We start from the raw sequence: 17,517 nt of genomic DNA, 5'->3' as shown, positions 1-17,517 counted from the left end.
TGTGTGTTCTGTGTGGAGGTGGGACTGTGGATGTGTGCGTGTGTTCTGTGTGGAGGTGGGACTGTGGATGTGTGCGTGTGTTCTGGGTGGAGGTGGGACGGTGGATGTGTGTGTGTGTTCTGGGTGGAGGTGGGACGGTGGATGTGTGCGTGTGTTCTGGGTGGAGGTGGGACGGTGGATGTGTGTGTGTTCTGGGTGGAGGTGGGACGGTGGATATGTGTGTGTTCTGGGTGGATGTGGGACGGCGGATGTGTGCGTGTGTTCTGGTTGGAGGTGGGACGGTGGATGTGTGCGTGTGTTCTGGGTGGATGTGGGACGGTGGATGTGTGCGTGTGTTCTGGGTGGAGGTGGGACGGTGGATGTGTGTGTGTGTTCTGGGCGGAGGTGGGACTGTGGATGTGTGTGTTCTGGGTGGAGGTGGGACGGTGGATGTGTGCGTGTGTTCTGGGTGGAGGTGGGACTGTGGATGTGTGCGTGTGTTCTGGGCGGAGGTGGGACGGTGGATGTGTGTGTGTGTTCTGGGTGGAGGTGGGACGGTGGATGTGTGTGTGTTCTGGGCGGAGGTGGGACGGTGGATGTGTGCGTGTGTTCTGGGTGGAGGTGGGACTGTGGATGTGTGCGTGTGTTCTGGGCGGAGGTGGGACGGTGGATGTGTGCGTGTGTTCTGGGTGGAGGTGGGACTGTGGATGTGTGCGTTTGTTCTGTGTGGAGGTGGGACGGTGGATGTGTGTGTGTTCTGGGTGGAGGTGGGACGGTGGATGTGTGTGTTCTGGGTGGAGGTGGGACTGTGGATGTGTGTGTGTTCTGGGTGGAGGTGGGACTGTGGATGTGTGTGTGTTCTGGGTGGAGGTGGGACGGTGGATGTGTGCGTGTGTTCTGGGTGGAGATGGGACTGTGGATGTGTGTGTGTGTTCTGGGTGGAGATGGGACTGTGGATGTGTGTGTGTGTTCTGGGTGGAGGTGGGACGGTGGATGTGTGTGTGTTCTGGGTGGATGTGGGACGGTGGATGTGTGTGTGTGTTCTGTGTGGAGGTGGGACGGTGGATGTGTGTGTGTTCTGTGTGGAGGTGGGACGGTGGATGTGTGTGTGTTCTGGGTGGAGGTGGGACGGTGGATGTGTGTGTTCTGGGTGGAGGTAGGACTGTGGATGTGTGCGTGTGTTCTGGGTGGAGGTGGGACGGTGGATGTGTGCGTGTGTTCTGGGTGGAGGTGGGACGGTGGATGTGTGTGTTCTGGGTGGAGGTAGGACTGTGGATGTGTGCGTGTGTTCTGGGTGGAGGTGGGACGGTGGATGTGTGTGTGTGTTCTGAGTGGAGGTGGGACGGTGGATGTGTGCGTGTGTTCTGGGTGGAGGTGGGACGGTGGATGTGTGTGTTCTGGGTGGAGGTAGGACTGTGGATGTGTGCGTGTGTTCTGGGTGGAGGTGGGACTGTGGATGTGTGTGTGTGTTCTGGGTGGAGGTGGGACGGTGGATGTGTGTGTGTTCTGGGTGGATGTGGGACGGTGGATGTGTGTGTGTGTTCTGTGTGGAGGTGGGACGGTGGATGTGTGTGTGTGTTCTGGGTGGAGGTGGGACTGTGGATGTGTGCGTGTGTTCTGGGTGGAGGTGGGACGGTGGATGTGTGTGTGTGTTCTGGGCGGAGGTGGGACGGTGGATGTGTGTGTTCAGGGCGGAGGTGGGACGGTGGATGTGTGCGTGTGTTCTGGGTGGAGGTGGGACGGTGGATGTGTGCGTGTGTTCTGGGTGGAGGTGGGACGGTGGATGTGTGTGTTCAGGGCGGAGGTGGGACGGTGGAAGTGTGCGTGTGTTCTGGGTGGAGGTGGGACTGTGGATGTGTGTGTGTGTTCTGGGTGGAGGTGGGACGGTGGATGTGTGTGTGTTCTGGGTGGATGTGGGACGGTGGATGTGTGTGTGTGTTCTGTGTGGAGGTGGGACGGTGGATGTGTGTGTGTGTTCTGGGTGGAGGTGGGACGGTGGATGTGTGTGTTCTGGGTGGAGGTGGGACGGTGGATGTGTGCGTGTGTTCTGGGTGGAGGTGGGACGGTGGATGTGTGTGTGTTCTGTGTGGAGGTGGGACGGTGGATGTGTGTGTGTTCTGGGTGGAGGTGGGACGGTGGATGTGTGTGTTCTGGGTGGAGGTAGGACTGTGGATGTGTGCGTGTGTTCTGGGTGGAGGTGGGACGGTGGATGTGTGCGTGTGTTCTGGGTGGAGGTGGTACGGTGGATGTGTGTGTTCTGGGTGGAGGTAGGACTGTGGATGTGTGCGTGTGTTCTGGGTGGAGGTGGGACGGTGGATGTGTGTGTGTGTTCTGAGTGGAGGTGGGACGGTGGATGTGTGCGTGTGTTCTGGGTGGAGGTGGGACTGTGGATGTGTGTGTGTTCTGTGTGGAGGTGGGACTGTGGATGTGTGCGTGTGTTCTGTGTGGAGGTGGGACTGTGGATGTGTGCGTGTGTTCTGGGTGGAGGTGGGACGGTGGATGTGTGTGTGTGTTCTGGGTGGAGGTGGGACGGTGGATGTGTGCGTGTGTTCTGGGTGGAGGTGGGACGGTGGATGTGTGTGTGTTCTGGGTGGAGGTGGGACGGTGGATATGTGTGTGTTCTGGGTGGATGTGGGACGGCGGATGTGTGCGTGTGTTCTGGTTGGAGGTGGGACGGTGGATGTGTGCGTGTGTTCTGGGTGGATGTGGGACGGTGGATGTGTGTGTGTGTTTTGGGTGGATGTGGGACGGTGGATGTGTGCGTGTGTTCTGGGTGGAGGTGGGACGGTGGATGTGTGCGTGTGTTCTGGGTGGAGGTGGGACGGTGGATGTGTGTGTTCTGGGTGGAGGTAGGACTGTGGATGTGTGCGTGTGTTCTGGGTGGAGGTGGGACGGTGGATGTGTGTGTGTGTTCTGAGTGGAGGTGGGACGGTGGATGTGTGCGTGTGTTCTGGGTGGAGGTGGGACGGTGGATGTGTGTGTTCTGGGTGGAGGTAGGACTGTGGATGTGTGCGTGTGTTCTGGGTGGAGGTGGGACTGTGGATGTGTGTGTGTGTTCTGGGTGGAGGTGGGACGGTGGATGTGTGTGTGTTCTGGGTGGATGTGGGACGGTGGATGTGTGTGTGTGTTCTGTGTGGAGGTGGGACGGTGGATGTGTGTGCGTGTTCTGGGTGGAGGTGGGACTGTGGATGTGTGCGTGTGTTCTGGGTGGAGGTGGGACGGTGGATGTGTGTGTGTGTTCTGGGTGGAGGTGGGACTGTGGATGTGTGCGTTTGTTCTGTGTGGAGGTGGGACGGTGGATGTGTGTGTGTTCTGGGTGGAGGTGGGACGGTGGATGTGTGTGTTCTGGGTGGAGGTGGGACTGTGGATGTGTGTGTGTTCTGGGTGGAGGTGGGACTGTGGATGTGTGTGTGTTCTGGGTGGAGGTGGGACGGTGGATGTGTGCGTGTGTTCTGGGTGGAGATGGGACTGTGGATGTGTGTGTGTGTTCTGGGTGGAGATGGGACTGTGGATGTGTGTGTGTGTTCTGGGTGGAGGTGGGACGGTGGATGTGTGTGTGTTCTGGGTGGATGTGGGACGGTGGATGTGTGTGTGTGTTCTGTGTGGATGTGTGTGTGTTCTGTGTGGAGGTGGGACGGTGGATGTGTGTGTGTTCTGGGTGGAGGTGGGACGGTGGATGTGTGTGTTCTGGGTGGAGGTAGGACTGTGGATGTGTGCGTGTGTTCTGGGTGGAGGTGGGACGGTGGATGTGTGCGTGTGTTCTGGGTGGAGGTGGGACGGTGGATGTGTGTGTTCTGGGTGGAGGTAGGACTGTGGATGTGTGCGTGTGTTCTGGGTGGAGGTGGGACGGTGGATGTGTGTGTGTGTTCTGAGTGGAGGTGGGACGGTGGATGTGTGCGTGTGTTCTGGGTGGAGGTGGGACGGTGGATGTGTGTGTTCTGGGTGGAGGTAGGACTGTGGATGTGTGCGTGTGTTCTGGGTGGAGGTGGGACTGTGGATGTGTGTGTGTGTTCTGGGTGGAGGTGGGACGGTGGATGTGTGTGTGTTCTGGGTGGATGTGGGACGGTGGATGTGTGTGTGTGTTCTGTGTGGAGGTGGGACGGTGGATGTGTGTGTGTGTTCTGGGTGGAGGTGGGACGGTGGATGTGTGTGTTCTGGGTGGAGGTGGGACGGTGGATGTGTGCGTGTGTTCTGGGTGGAGGTGGGACGGTGGATGTGTGTGTGTTCTGTTTGGAGGTGGGACGGTGGATGTGTGTGTGTTCTGGGTGGAGGTGGGACGGTGGATGTGTGTGTTCTGGGTGGAGGTAGGACTGTGGATGTGTGCGTGTGTTCTGGGTGGAGGTGGGACGGTGGATGTGTGCGTGTGTTCTGGGTGGAGGTGGGACGGTGGATGTGTGTGTTCTGGGTGGAGGTAGGACTGTGGATGTGTGTGTGTGTGTGTTCTGGGTGGAGGTGGGACGGTGGATGTGTGTGTGTGTTCTGAGTGGAGGTGGGACGGTGGATGTGTGCGTGTGTTCTGAGTGGAGGTGGGACGGTGGATGTGTGCGTGTGTTCTGGGTGGAGGTGGGACGGTGGATGTGTGTGTGTTCTGTGTGGAGGTGGGACTGTGGATGTGTGCGTGTGTTCTGGGTGGAGGTGGGACGGTGGATGTGTGTGTGTGTTCTGGGCGGAGGTGGGACGGTGGATGTGTGTGTGTGTTCTGGGTGGAGGTGGGACGGTGGATGTGTGTGTGTGTTCTGGGCGGAGGTGGGACGGTGGATGTGTGTGTGTGTTCTGGGTGGAGGTGGGACGGTGGATGTGTGTGTGTGTTCTGTGTGGAGGTGGGACTGTGGATGTGTGCGTGTGTTCTGGGTGGAGGTGGGACGGTGGATGTGTGCGTGTGTTCTGGGATGGAGGTGGGACGGTGGATGTGTGTGTTCTGGGTGGAGGTAGGACTGTGGATGTGTGTGTGTTCTGGGTGGAGGTGGGACGGTGGATGTGTGTGTGTGTTCTGTGTGGAGGTGGGACGGTGGATGTGTGCGTGTGTTCTGGGTGGAGGTGGGACGGTGGATGTGTGTGTGTTCTGTGTGGAGGTGGGACGGTGATGGTGTGTGTGTTCTGGGTGGAGGTGGGACGGTGGATGTGTGCGTGTGTTCTGGGTGGAGGTGGGACGGTGGATGTGTGTGTTCTGGGTGGAGGTAGGACTGTGGATGTGTGTGTGTGTTCTGGGTGGAGGTGGGACGGTGGATGTGTGTGTGTGTGTGTTCTGAGTGGAGGTGGGACGGTGGATGTGTGTGTGTGTTCTGAGTGGAGGTGGGACGGTGGATGTGTGTGTGTGTTCTGAGTGGAGGTGGGACGGTGGATGTGTGTGTGTGTTCTGTGTGGAGGTGGGACGGTGGATGTGTGTGTGTTCTGGGTGGAGGTGGGACGGTGGATGTGTGCGTGTGTTCTGGGCGGAGGTGGGACGGTGGATGTGTGCGTGTGTTCTGGGTGGAGGTGGGACGGTGGATGTGTGTGTGTGTTCTGGCGGAGGTGGGACGGTGGATGTGTGTGTTCAGGGCGGAGGTGGGACGGTGGATGTGTGCGTGTGTTCTGGGTGGAGGTGGGACGGTGGATGTGTGCGTGTGTTCTGGGCGGAGGTGGGACGGTGGATGTGTGCGTGTGTTCTGGGTGGAGGTGGGACGGTGGATGTGTGCGTGTGTTCTGGGCGGAGGTGGGACGGTGGATGTGTGCGTGTGTTCTGGGTGGAGGTGGGACGGTGGATGTGTGTGTGTGTTCTGGGTGGAGGTGGGACGGTGGATGTGTGTGTTCAGGGCGGAGGTGGGACGGTGGATGTGTGCGTGTGTTCTGGGTGGAGGTGGGACGGTGGATGTGTGCGTGTGTTCTGGGTGGAGGTGGGACGGTGGATGTGTGTGTGTTCTGGGTGGAGGTGGGACGGTGGATGTGTGTGTTCACGGCGGATGTGGGACACACACACACACACACACACACACACACACACCGTGGGACACTACCCGTCTTCTGCTGCAAATTCCCAGTGACAAGCAGACGTTACCTGAGCTCGGTGCTGTCTGCCAGGGACAGAGCAGGCTTCCTCAGGGCTGTGCTGCAGGCCTGGCTGTTCCTTCATCCACACAGACACAGAGAGATCAGTGAAAGCGCTCTATTCAAAGGGGCACAAAATACCCCCCCCCCCCCCGGGGCACAAAATCCCCCCTCCCCCCCGTTCATTTCTTGTAGCCCGTGAACAATAAACAGCTTTTTCTCATGTCCACTGCATATCAGATACTTCTGCTTCTGTCCGAGAGTAACGAGTATCAAAATTACTTTACAAGCAGCTGAAAAGCTGTGTAATGTAGCAGGCAGCAGCTTATAGGGGTCCATGTTAAAATGGACGAGAAGCAAAAAGTGACACACTGTGCTCATTAGCATGTCACTACCCAGAATCCTTAGCTGCAGAGGAAGCATTGATTGCCAAGAGATAATGGGGAAGAGGCCGGGTCAGACACAGGAACGGCTCACAAGTGGTCATTTTATTTGTTTTACACAGAACTAAACAAAAAGCGATTTACCTGCAGATTCGAGGACGATCTGATCATCGAAGCTAATTAGGTAAAGATTGTAAAACCCCCCCCGGGCATTGTGTGATTGCCAAGGAAACAACAACATGTGTGCCAAAAACTATTGAACCGTTACAGTGCCGGGCGGCACCGCTGTGTCACCGGGCGGCACCGCTGTGTCACCGGGCGCACCGCTGTGTCACCGGGCGGCACCGCTGTGTCACCGGGCGGCACCGCTGTGTCACCGGGCGGCACCGCTGTGTCACCGGGCGGCACCGCTGTGTCACCGGGCGGCACCGCTGTGTCACCGGGCGGCACCGCTGTGTCACCGGGCGGCACCGCTGTGTCACCGGGCGGCACCGCTGTGTCACCGGGCGGCACCGCTGTCACCGGACCTATTGCCATTTCCGTGTCATGTGGTCGCTCCAGGGACGATTACATGAACCTGAACGCCGGGAGCGACACGTCCGTTCCGGTGCGAGCGGTCAACTCAATCTGCCCCTAAAGAACAGGCCAGTGCTTCGTACATCAGCAAGGCGCCGGAAGGGTTAAAGTGACCGTTCATTGTCTTGTTACTGGTGTTTTTGGTGCCAACCCCGGGCATTGAACCAATGAAATGTGCCATCGTGCCCCTGCACTCTAGCTCCTTAGCATCAGTCCCAACAAGGCATTGTATGTCTCTACTGAAGGGGTTAACGTAATAAGTCAATATATAGCTGGACCCTCTGCCAGCGAAAGGGTTAAACCGGCATCACCACCCGGCGTAACCCGGATACTAGAACGCCACGCCGTGCGCCACACAAAGGCTTACGCGATCTCCATGTTGAGCAGCTCCAGGAAGGCGGCAAAGGTCCCCGTCTGGTACAGGAGGAAGCAGTTATACCGGGACCAGCGCACGGCGTCCGCCTCGCTGTCACATTCCCCAAACACGCCTGGGGGAGACATGCAAAGTGTTTGGCTGTCAGTCCCCTACTCCTTCCCCTCGCTGACTGCCGCAGGTAGGGAAGCCCCCCCCCTCCCCTATACCGACTCTTTCCCCTCGCTGACTGCCGCAGGTAGGGAAGCCCCCCCCCTCCCCTACACCGACTCCTTCCCCTCGCTGACTGCCGCAGGTAGGGAAGCCCCCCCCCTCCCCTATACCGACTCTTTCCCCTCGCTGACTGCCGCAGGTAGGGAAGCCCCCCCCTCCCCTATACCGACTCCTTCCCCTCGCTGACTGCCGCAGGTAGGGAAGCCCCCCCCTCCCCTACACCGACTCCTTCCCCTCGCTGACTGCCGCAAATAGGGAAGCACCCCCCCCCCCTCCCCTACACCGACTCCTTCCCTCGCTGACTGCCGCAGGTAGGGAAGCACCCCCCCCCCTACACCGACTCCTTCCCCTCGCTGACAGCCGCATGGAAGGGAAGCACCCCCCATTCCCATTCCCCTCCCGCCCAGGGTAACACGATCGGCACCACTGCAAAGGCATGAACTGGCTCCAGAGGAAAAGGGTCCCTCCCCCTTGTTACAGGCTCTCCCCCCCCCTCCTGTGCTCACCTTGTGCCAGGTACAGGATGGCTCTGGCCGCTGACCCCTTGTTACAGGCCCCTCCCCCCTCCTATGCTCACCTTGGGCCAGGTACAGGACGGCTCTGGCCGCTGACCCCTTGTTACAGGCCCCTCCTCCTTCCTGTGCTCACCTTGTGCCAGGTACAGGACGGCTCTGGCCGCTGACCCCTTGTTACAGGCCCCTCCCCTCCTCCTGTGCTCACCTTGTGCCAGGTACAGGACGGCTCTGGCCGCTGACCCTTGTTAAAGGCCCCTCCCCCCTCCTGTGCTCACCTTGTGCCAGGTACAGGACGGCTCTGGCCGCTGACCCCTTGTTACAGGCCCCTCCCCCCTCCTGTGCTCACCTTGTGCCAGGTACAGGACGGCTCTGGCCGCTGACCCCTTGTTACAGGCCCCTCCCCCCCTCCTGTGCTCACCTTGTGCCAGGTACAGGACGGCTCTGGACGCTGACCCCTTGTTATAGGCCCCTCCCCCCCCCTCCTGTGCTCACCTTGTGCCAGGTACAGGACGGCTCTGGCCGCTGACCCCTTGTTACAGGCTCCTCCCCCCCCTCCTGTGCTCACCTTGTGCCAGGTACAGGACGGCTCTGGCCGCTGACCCCTTGTTACAGGCTCCCCCCCCCCCCTCCTGTGCTCACCTTGTGCCAGGTACAGGATGGCTCTGGCCGCGGACCCCTTGTTACAGGCCCCTCCCCCCTCCTGTGCTCACCTTGTGCCAGGTACAGGACGGCTCTGGCCGCTGACCCCTTGTTACAGGCCCCTCCCCCCCTCCTGTGCTCACCTTGTGCCAGGTACAGGACGGCTCTGGCCGCTGACCCCTTGTTATAGGCCCCTCCCCCCCCTCCTGTGCTCACCTTGTGCCAGGTACAGGACGGCTCTGGCCGCTGACCCCTTGTTACAGGCTCCTCCCCCCCTCTGTGCTCACCTTGTGCCAGGTACAGGACGGCTCTGGCCGCTGACCCCTTGTTACAGGCTCCCCCCCCCCTCCTGTGCTCACCTTGTGCCAGGTACAGGATGGATCTGGCCGCGGACCCCTTGTTACAGGCCCCTCCCCCCTCCTGTGCTCACCTTGTGCCAGGTACAGGACGGCTCTGGCCGCTGACCCCTTGTTACAGGCTCCCCCCCCCCTCCTGTGCTCACCTTGTGCCAGGTACAGGACGGCTCTGGCTGCTGACCCCTTGTTACAGGCCCCTCCCCCCCTCCTGTGCTCACCTTGTGCCAGGTACAGGACGGCTCTGGCCGCTGACCCCTTGTTACAGGCCCCTCCCCCTCCTGTGCTCACCTTGTGCCAGGTACAGGACGGCTCTGGCCGCTGACCCCTTGTTATAGACCCCTCCCCCCCCTCCTGTGCTCACCTTGTGCCAGGTACAGGACGGCTCTGGCCGCTGACCCCTTGTTACAGGCTCCCCCCCCCCCCTCCTGTGCTCACCTTGTGCCAGGTACAGGACGGCTCTGGCTGCTGACCCCTTGTTACAGGCCCCTCCCCCCATCTCACCTTGTGCCAGGTACAGGACGGCTCTGGCCGCTGACCCCTTGTTACAGGCCCCTCCCCCCTCCTGTGCTCACCTTGTGCCAGGTACAGGACGGCTCTGGCCGCTGACCCCTTGTTACAGGCTCCCCCCCCCCCTCCTGTGCTCACCTTGTGCCAGGTACAGGACGGCTCTGGCTGCTGACCCCTTGTTACAGGCCCCTCCCCCCATCTCACCTTGTGCCAGGTACAGGACGGCTCTGGCCGCTGACCCCTTGTTACAGGCTCCCCCCTCCTGTGCTCACCTTGTGCCAGGTACAGGACGGCTCTGGCCGCTGACCCCTTGTTACAGGCCCCTCCCCCCCTCCTGTGCTCACCTTGTGCCAGGTACAGGACGGCTCTGGCCGCTGACCCCTTGTTACAGGCCCCTCCCCCCCTCCTGTGCTCACCTTGTGCCAGGTACAGGATGGCTCTGGCCGCTGACCCCTTCCCCCCATCTGTGCTCACCTTGTGCCAGGTACAGGACGACTCTGGCCGCTGACCCCTTGTTACAGGCCCCTCCCCCCTCCTGTGCTCACCTTGTGCCAGGTACAGGACGACTCTGGCCGCTGACCCCTTGTTACAGGCCCCTCCCCCCTCCTGTGCTCACCTTGTGCCAGGTACAGGACGACTCTGGCCGCTGACCCCTTGTTATAGGCCCCCCCCCCCTCCTGTGCTCACCTTGTGCCAGGTACAGGACGGCTCTGGCCGCTGACCCCTTGTTACAGGCCCCTCCCCCCTCCTGTGCTCACCTTGTGCCAGGTACAGGACGGCTCTGGCTGCTGACCCCTTGTTACAGGCCCCTCCCCCCCTCCTGTGCTCACCTTGTGCCAGGTACAGGACGACTCTGGCCGCTGACCCCTTGTTACAGGCCCTCCCCCCTCCTGTGCTCACCTTGTGCCAGGTACAGGACGACTCTGGCCGCTGACCCCTTGTTACAGGCCCCTCCCCCCTCCTGTGCTCACCTTGTGCCAGGTACAGGATGGCTCTGGCCGCTGACCCCTTGTTATAGGCCCCTCCCCCCCCTCCTGTGCTCACCTTGTGCCAGGTACAGGACGGCTCTGGCCGCTGACCCCTTGTTACAGGCCCCTCCCCCCTCCTGTGCTCAGCTTGTGCCAGGTACAGGACGGCTCTGGCTGCTGACCCCTTGTTACAGGCTCTCCCCCCCCCTCCTGTGCTCACCTTGTGCCAGGTACAGGATGGCTCTGGCCGCTGACCCCTTGTTACAGGCCCCTCCCCCCTCCTATGCTCACCTTGGGCCAGGTACAGGACGGCTCTGGCCGCTGACCCCTTGTTACAGGCCCCTCCTCCTTCCTGTGCTCACCTTGTGCCAGGTACAGGACGGCTCTGGCCGCTGACCCCTTGTTACAGGCCCCTCCCCCTCCTCCTGTGCTCACCTTGTGCCAGGTACAGGACGGCTCTGGCCGCTGACCCCTTGTTAAAGGCCCCTCCCCCCTCCTGTGCTCACCTTGTGCCAGGTACAGGACGGCTCTGGCCGCTGACCCCTTGTTACAGGCCCCTCCCCCCTCCTATGCTCACCTTGTGCCAGGTACAGGACGGCTCTGGCCGCTGACCCCTTGTTACAGGCCCCTCCCCCCCTCCTGTGCTCACCTTGTGCCAGGTACAGGACGGCTCTGGACGCTGACCCCTTGTTATAGGCCCCTCCCCCCCCTCCTGTGCTCACCTTGTGCCAGGTACAGGACGGCTCTGGCCGCTGACCCCTTGTTACAGGCTCCTCCCCCCCCTCCTGTGCTCACCTTGTGCCAGGTACAGGACGGCTCTGGCCGCTGACCCCTTGTTACAGGCTCCCCCCCCCCCTCCTGTGCTCACCTTGTGCCAGGTACAGGATGGCTCTGGCCGCGGACCCCTTGTTACAGGCCCCTCCCCCCTCCTGTGCTCACCTTGTGCCAGGTACAGGACGGCTCTGGCCGCTGACCCCTTGTTACAGGCCCCTCCCCCCCTCCTGTGCTCACCTTGTGCCAGGTACAGGACGGCTCTGGCCGCTGACCCCTTGTTATAGGCCCCTCCCCCCCCTCCTGTGCTCACCTTGTGCCAGGTACAGGACGGCTCTGGCCGCTGACCCCTTGTTACAGGCTCCTCCCCCCCTCTGTGCTCACCTTGTGCCAGGTACAGGACGGCTCTGGCCGCTGACCCCTTGTTACAGGCTCCCCCCCCCCTCCTGTGCTCACCTTGTGCCAGGTACAGGACGGCTCTGGCCGCTGACCCCTTGTTACAGGCTCCCCCCCCCCCTCCTGTGCTCACCTTGTGCCAGGTACAGGACGGCTCTGGCCGCTGACCCCTTGTTACAGGCCCCTCCCCCCTCCTGTGCTCACCTTGTGCCAGGTACAGGACGGCTCTGGCCGCTGACCCCTTGTTACAGGCTCCTCCCCCCCTCTGTGCTCACCTTGTGCCAGGTACAGGACGGCTCTGGCCGCTGACCCCTTGTTACAGGCTCCCCCCCCCCTCCTGTGCTCACCTTGTGCCAGGTACAGGACGGCTCTGGCCGCTGACCCCTTGTTACAGGCTCCCCCCCCCCCTCCTGTGCTCACCTTGTGCCAGGTACAGGATGGATCTGGCCGCGGACCCCTTGTTACAGGCCCCTCCCCCCTCCTGTGCTCACCTTGTGCCAGGTACAGGACGGCTCTGGCCGCTGACCCCTTGTTACAGGCCCCTCCCCCCTCCTGTGCTCACCTTGTGCCAGGTACAGGACGGCTCTGGCCGCTGACCCCTTGTTATAGACCCCTCCCCCCCCTCCTGTGCTCACCTTGTGCCAGGTACAGGACGGCTCTGGCCGCTGACCCCTTGTTACAGGCTCCCCCCCCCCCTCCTGTGCTCACCTTGTGCCAGGTACAGGACGGCTCTGGCTGCTGACCCTTGTTACAGGCCCCTCCCCCCCTCCTGTGCTCACCTTGTGCCAGGTACAGGACGGCTCTGGACGCTGACCCCTTGTTATAGGCCCCTCCCCCCCCTCCTGTGCTCACCTTGTGCCAGGTACAGGACGGCTCTGGCCGCTGACCCCTTGTTACAGGCTCCTCCCCCCCCTCCTGTGCTCACCTTGTGCCAGGTACAGGACGGCTCTGGCCGCTGACCCCTTGTTACAGGCTCCCCCCCCCCCCCCTCCTGTGCTCACCTTGTGCCAGGTACAGGACGGCTCTGGCCGCGGACCCCTTGTTACAGGCCCCTCCCCCCTCCTGTGCTCACCTTGTGCCAGGTACAGGACGGCTCTGGCCGCTGACCCCTTGTTACAGGCCCCTCCCCCCCTCCTGTGCTCACCTTGTGCCAGGTACAGGACGGCTCTGGCCGCTGACCCCTTGTTATAGGCCCCTCCCCCCCCTCCTGTGCTCACCTTGTGCCAGGTACAGGACGGCTCTGGCCGCTGACCCCTTGTTACAGGCTCCTCCCCCCCTCTGTGCTCACCTTGTGCCAGGTACAGGACGGCTCTGGCCGCTGACCCCTTGTTACAGGCTCCCCCCCCCTCCTGTGCTCACCTTGTGCCAGGTACAGGATGGATCTGGCCGCGGACCCCTTGTTACAGGCCCCTCCCCCCTCCTGTGCTCACCTTGTGCCAGGTACAGGACGGCTCTGGCCGCTGACCCCTTGTTACAGGCCCCTCCCCCCTCCTGTGCTCACCTTGTGCCAGGTACAGGACGGCTCTGGCCGCTGACCCCTTGTTATAGACCCCTCCCCCCCTCCTGTGCTCACCTTGTGCCAGGTACAGGACGGCTCTGGCCGCTGACCCCTTGTTACAGGCTCCCCCCCCCCCTCCTGTGCTCACCTTGTGCCAGGTACAGGACGGCTCTGGCTGCTGACCCCTTGTTACAGGCCCCTCCCCCCATCTCACCTTGTGCCAGGTACAGGACGGCTCTGGCCGCTGACCCCTTGTTACAGGCCCCTCCCCCCTCCTGTGCTCACCTTGTGCCAGGTACAGGACGGCTCTGGCCGCTGACCCCTTGTTACAGGCTCCCCCCCCACCCTCCTGTGCTCACCTTGTGCCAGGTACAGGACGGCTCTGGCTGCTGACCCCTTGTTACAGGCCCCTCCCCCCATCTCACCTTGTGCCAGGTACAGGACGGCTCTGGCCGCTGACCCCTTGTTACAGGCTCCCCCCTCCTGTGCTCACCTTGTGCCAGGTACAGGACGGCTCTGGCCGCTGACCCCTTGTTACAGGCCCCTCCCCCCCTCCTGTGCTCACCTTGTGCCAGGTACAGGACGGCTCTGGCCGCTGACCCCTTGTTACAGGCCCCTCCCCCCCTCCTGTGCTCACCTTGTGCCAGGTACAGGATGGCTCTGGCCGCTGACCCCTTCCCCCCATCTGTGCTCACCTTGTGCCAGGTACAGGACGACTCTGGCCGCTGACCCCTTGTTACAGGCCCCTCCCCCCTCCTGTGCTCACCTTGTGCCAGGTACAGGACGACTCTGGCCGCTGACCCCTTGTTACAGGCCCCTCCCCCCTCCTGTGCTCACCTTGTGCCAGTACAGGATGGCTCTGGCCGCTGACCCCTTGTTATAGGCCCCCCCCCCCCCTCCTGTGCTCACCTTGTGCCAGGTACAGGACGGCTCTGGCCGCTGACCCCTTGTTACAGGCCCCTCCCCCCTCCTGTGCTCACCTTGTGCCAGGTACAGGACGGCTCTGGCTGCTGACCCCTTGTTACAGGCCCCTCCCCCCCCTCCTGTGCTCACCTTGTGCCAGGTACAGGACGACTCTGGCCGCTGACCCCTTGTTACAGGCCCCTCCCCCCTCCTGTGCTCACCTTGTGCCAGGTACAGGACGACTCTGGCCGCTGACCCCTTGTTACAGGCCCCTCCCCCCTCCTGTGCTCACCTTGTGCCAGGTACAGGATGGCTCTGGCCGCTGACCCCTTGTTATAGGCCCCTCCCCCCCCTCCTGTGCTCACCTTGTGCCAGGTACAGGACGGCTCTGGCCGCTGACCCCTTGTTACAGGCCCCTCCCCCCTCCTGTGCTCAGCTTGTGCCAGGTACAGGACGGCTCTGGCTGCTGACCCCTTGTTACAGGCTCTCCCCCCCCCTCCTGTGCTCACCTTGTGCCAGGTACAGGATGGCTCTGGCCGCTGACCCCTTGTTACAGGCCCCTCCCCCCTCCTATGCTCACCTTGGGCCAGGTACAGGACGGCTCTGGCCGCTGACCCCTTGTTACAGGCCCCTCCTCCTTCCTGTGCTCACCTTGTGCCAGGTACAGGACGGCTCTGGCCGCTGACCCCTTGTTACAGGCCCCTCCCCCTCCTCCTGTGCTCACCTTGTGCCAGGTACAGGACGGCTCTGGCCGCTGACCCCTTGTTAAAGGCCCCTCCCCCCTCCTGTGCTCACCTTGTGCCAGGTACAGGACGGCTCTGGCCGCTGACCCCTTGTTACAGGCCCCTCCCCCCTCCTATGCTCACCTTGTGCCAGGTACAGGACGGCTCTGGCCGCTGACCCCTTGTTACAGGCCCCTCCCCCCCTCCTGTGCTCACCTTGTGCCAGGTACAGGACGGCTCTGGACGCTGACCCCTTGTTATAGGCCCCTCCCCCCCCTCCTGTGCTCACCTTGTGCCAGGTACAGGACGGCTCTGGCCGCTGACCCCTTGTTACAGGCTCCTCCCCCCCCTCCTGTGCTCACCTTGTGCCAGGTACAGGACGGCTCTGGCCGCTGACCCCTTGTTACAGGCTCCCCCCCCCCCTCCTGTGCTCACCTTGTGCCAGGTACAGGATGGCTCTGGCCGCGGACCCCTTGTTACAGGCCCCTCCCCCCTCCTGTGCTCACCTTGTGCCAGGTACAGGACGGCTCTGGCCGCTGACCCCTTGTTACAGGCCCCTCCCCCCCTCCTGTGCTCACCTTGTGCCAGGTACAGGACGGCTCTGGCCGCTGACCCCTTGTTTTAGGCCCCTCCCCCCCCTCCTGTGCTCACCTTGTGCCAGGTACAGGACGGCTCTGGCCGCTGACCCCTTGTTACAGGCTCCTCCCCCCCTCTGTGCTCACCTTGTGCCAGGTACAGGACGGCTCTGGCCGCTGACCCCTTGTTACAGGCTCCCCCCCCCCTCCTGTGCTCACCTTGTGCCAGGTACAGGACGGCTCTGGCCGCTGACCCCTTGTTACAGGCTCCCCCCCCCCCCTCCTGTGCTCACCTTGTGCCAGGTACAGGACGGCTCTGGCCGCTGACCCCTTGTTACAGGCCCCTCCCCCCTCCTGTGCTCACCTTGTGCCAGGTACAGGACGGCTCTGGCCGCTGACCCCTTGTTACAGGCTCCTCCCCCCCTCTGTGCTCACCTTGTGCCAGGTACAGGACGGCTCTGGCCGCTGACCCCTTGTTACAGGCTCCCCCCCCCCTCCTGTGCTCACCTTGTGCCAGGTACAGGACGGCTCTGGCCGCTGACCCCTTGTTACAGGCTCCCCCCCCCCCCCTCCTGTGCTCACCTTGTGCCAGGTACAGGATGATCTGGCCGCGGACCCCTTGTTACAGGCCCCTCCCCCCTCCTGTGCTCACCTTGTGCCAGGTACAGGACGGCTCTGGCCGCTGACCCCTTGTTACAGGCCCCTCCCCCCTCCTGTGCTCACCTTGTGCCAGGTACAGGACGGCTCTGGCCGCTGACCCCTTGTTATAGACCCCTCCCCCCCCTCCTGTGCTCACCTGTGCCAGGTACAGGACGGCTCTGGCCGCTGACCCCTTGTTACAGGCTCCCCCCCCCCCCTCCTGTGCTCACCTTGTGCCAGGTACAGGACGGCTCTGGCTGCTGACCCCTTGTTACAGGCCCCTCCCCCCATCTCACCTTGTGCCAGGTACAGGACGGCTCTGGCCGCTGACCCCTTGTTACAGGCCCCTCCCCCCTCCTGTGCTCACCTTGTGCCAGGTACAGGACGGCTCTGGCCGCTGACCCCTTGTTACAGGCTCCCCCCCCCCCTCCTGTGCTCACCTTGTGCCAGGTACAGGACGGCTCTGGCTGCTGACCCCTTGTTACAGGCCCCTCCCCCATCTCACCTTGTGCCAGGTACAGGACAGCTCTGGCCGCTGACCCCTTGTTACAGGCTCCCCCTCCTGTGCTCACCTTGTGCCAGGTACAGGACGGCTCTGGCCGCTGACCCCTTGTTACAGGCCCCTCCCCCCCTCCTGTGCTCACCTTGTGCCAGGTACAGGACGGCTCTGGCCGCTGACCCCTTGTTACAGGCCCCTCCCCCCTCCTGTGCTCACCTTGTGCCAGGTACAGGATGGCTCTGGCCGCTGACCCCTTCCCCCCATCTGTGCTCACCTTGTGCCAGGTACAGGACGACTCTGGCCGCTGACCCCTTGTTACAGGCCCCTCCCCCCTCCTGTGCTCACCTTGTGCCAGGTACAGGACGACTCTGGCCGCTGACCCCTTGTTACAGGCCCCTCCCCCTCCTGTGCTCACCTTGTGCCAGGTACAGGATGGCTCTGGCCGCTGACCCCTTGTTATAGGCCCCTCCCCCCCTCCTGTGCTCACCTTGTGCCAGGTACAGGACGGCTCTGGCCGCTGACCCCTTGTTACAGGCCCCTCCCCCCTCCTGTGCTCACCTTGTGCCAGGTACAGGACGGCTCTGGCTGCTGACCCCTTGTTACAGGCCCCTCCCCCCCTCCTGTGCTCACCTTGTGCCAGGTACAGGACGACTCTGGCCGCTGACCCCTTGTTACAGGCCCCTCCCCCCTCCTGTGCTCACCTTGTGCCAGGTACAGGACGACTCTGGCCGCTGACCCCTTGTTACAGGCCCCTCCCCCCTCCTGTGCTCACCTTGTGCCAGGTACAGGATGGCTCTGGCCGCTGACCCCTTGTTATAGGCCCCTCCCCCCCCTCCTGTGCTCACCTTGTGCCAGGTACAGGACGGCTCTGGCCGCTGACCCCTTGTTACAGGCCCCTCCCCCCTCCTGTGCTCAGCTTGTGCCAGGTACAGGACGGCTCTGGCTGCTGACCCCTTGTTACAGGCCCCTCCCCCCCCTCCT

At 62.5% G+C, this 17,517-nt stretch overlaps 1 protein-coding gene across 1 annotated transcript in view; it reads right to left on the bottom strand.

Moving 5' to 3' along the window:
* The window catches only part of STRIP2 (striatin interacting protein 2), a 126,023-nt gene that overhangs the window by 84,481 nt on the left and 24,025 nt on the right, over window positions 1–17,517 (bottom strand). Inside the window, exons 2-4 of the mRNA XM_075598933.1 lie at window positions 8,055–8,115; window positions 7,330–7,450; window positions 6,014–6,082 (exon numbers count right to left, since the gene is read on the bottom strand). Of these exons, the coding sequence (XP_075455048.1) occupies window positions 6,014–6,082; window positions 7,330–7,450; window positions 8,055–8,115 (251 nt within the window). The remainder of the gene's footprint in view (window positions 1–6,013; window positions 6,083–7,329; window positions 7,451–8,054; window positions 8,116–17,517) is intronic.

The sequence above is a fragment of the Ascaphus truei genome, chromosome 5 (genome assembly GCF_040206685.1).
Source record: "Ascaphus truei isolate aAscTru1 chromosome 5, aAscTru1.hap1, whole genome shotgun sequence".
Classification (NCBI taxonomy): Eukaryota; Metazoa; Chordata; class Amphibia; order Anura; family Ascaphidae; genus Ascaphus; species Ascaphus truei.
The sequence above is the reverse complement of the archived record's forward strand: the minus strand, read 5'-3'. Positions and strand labels throughout refer to the sequence as shown.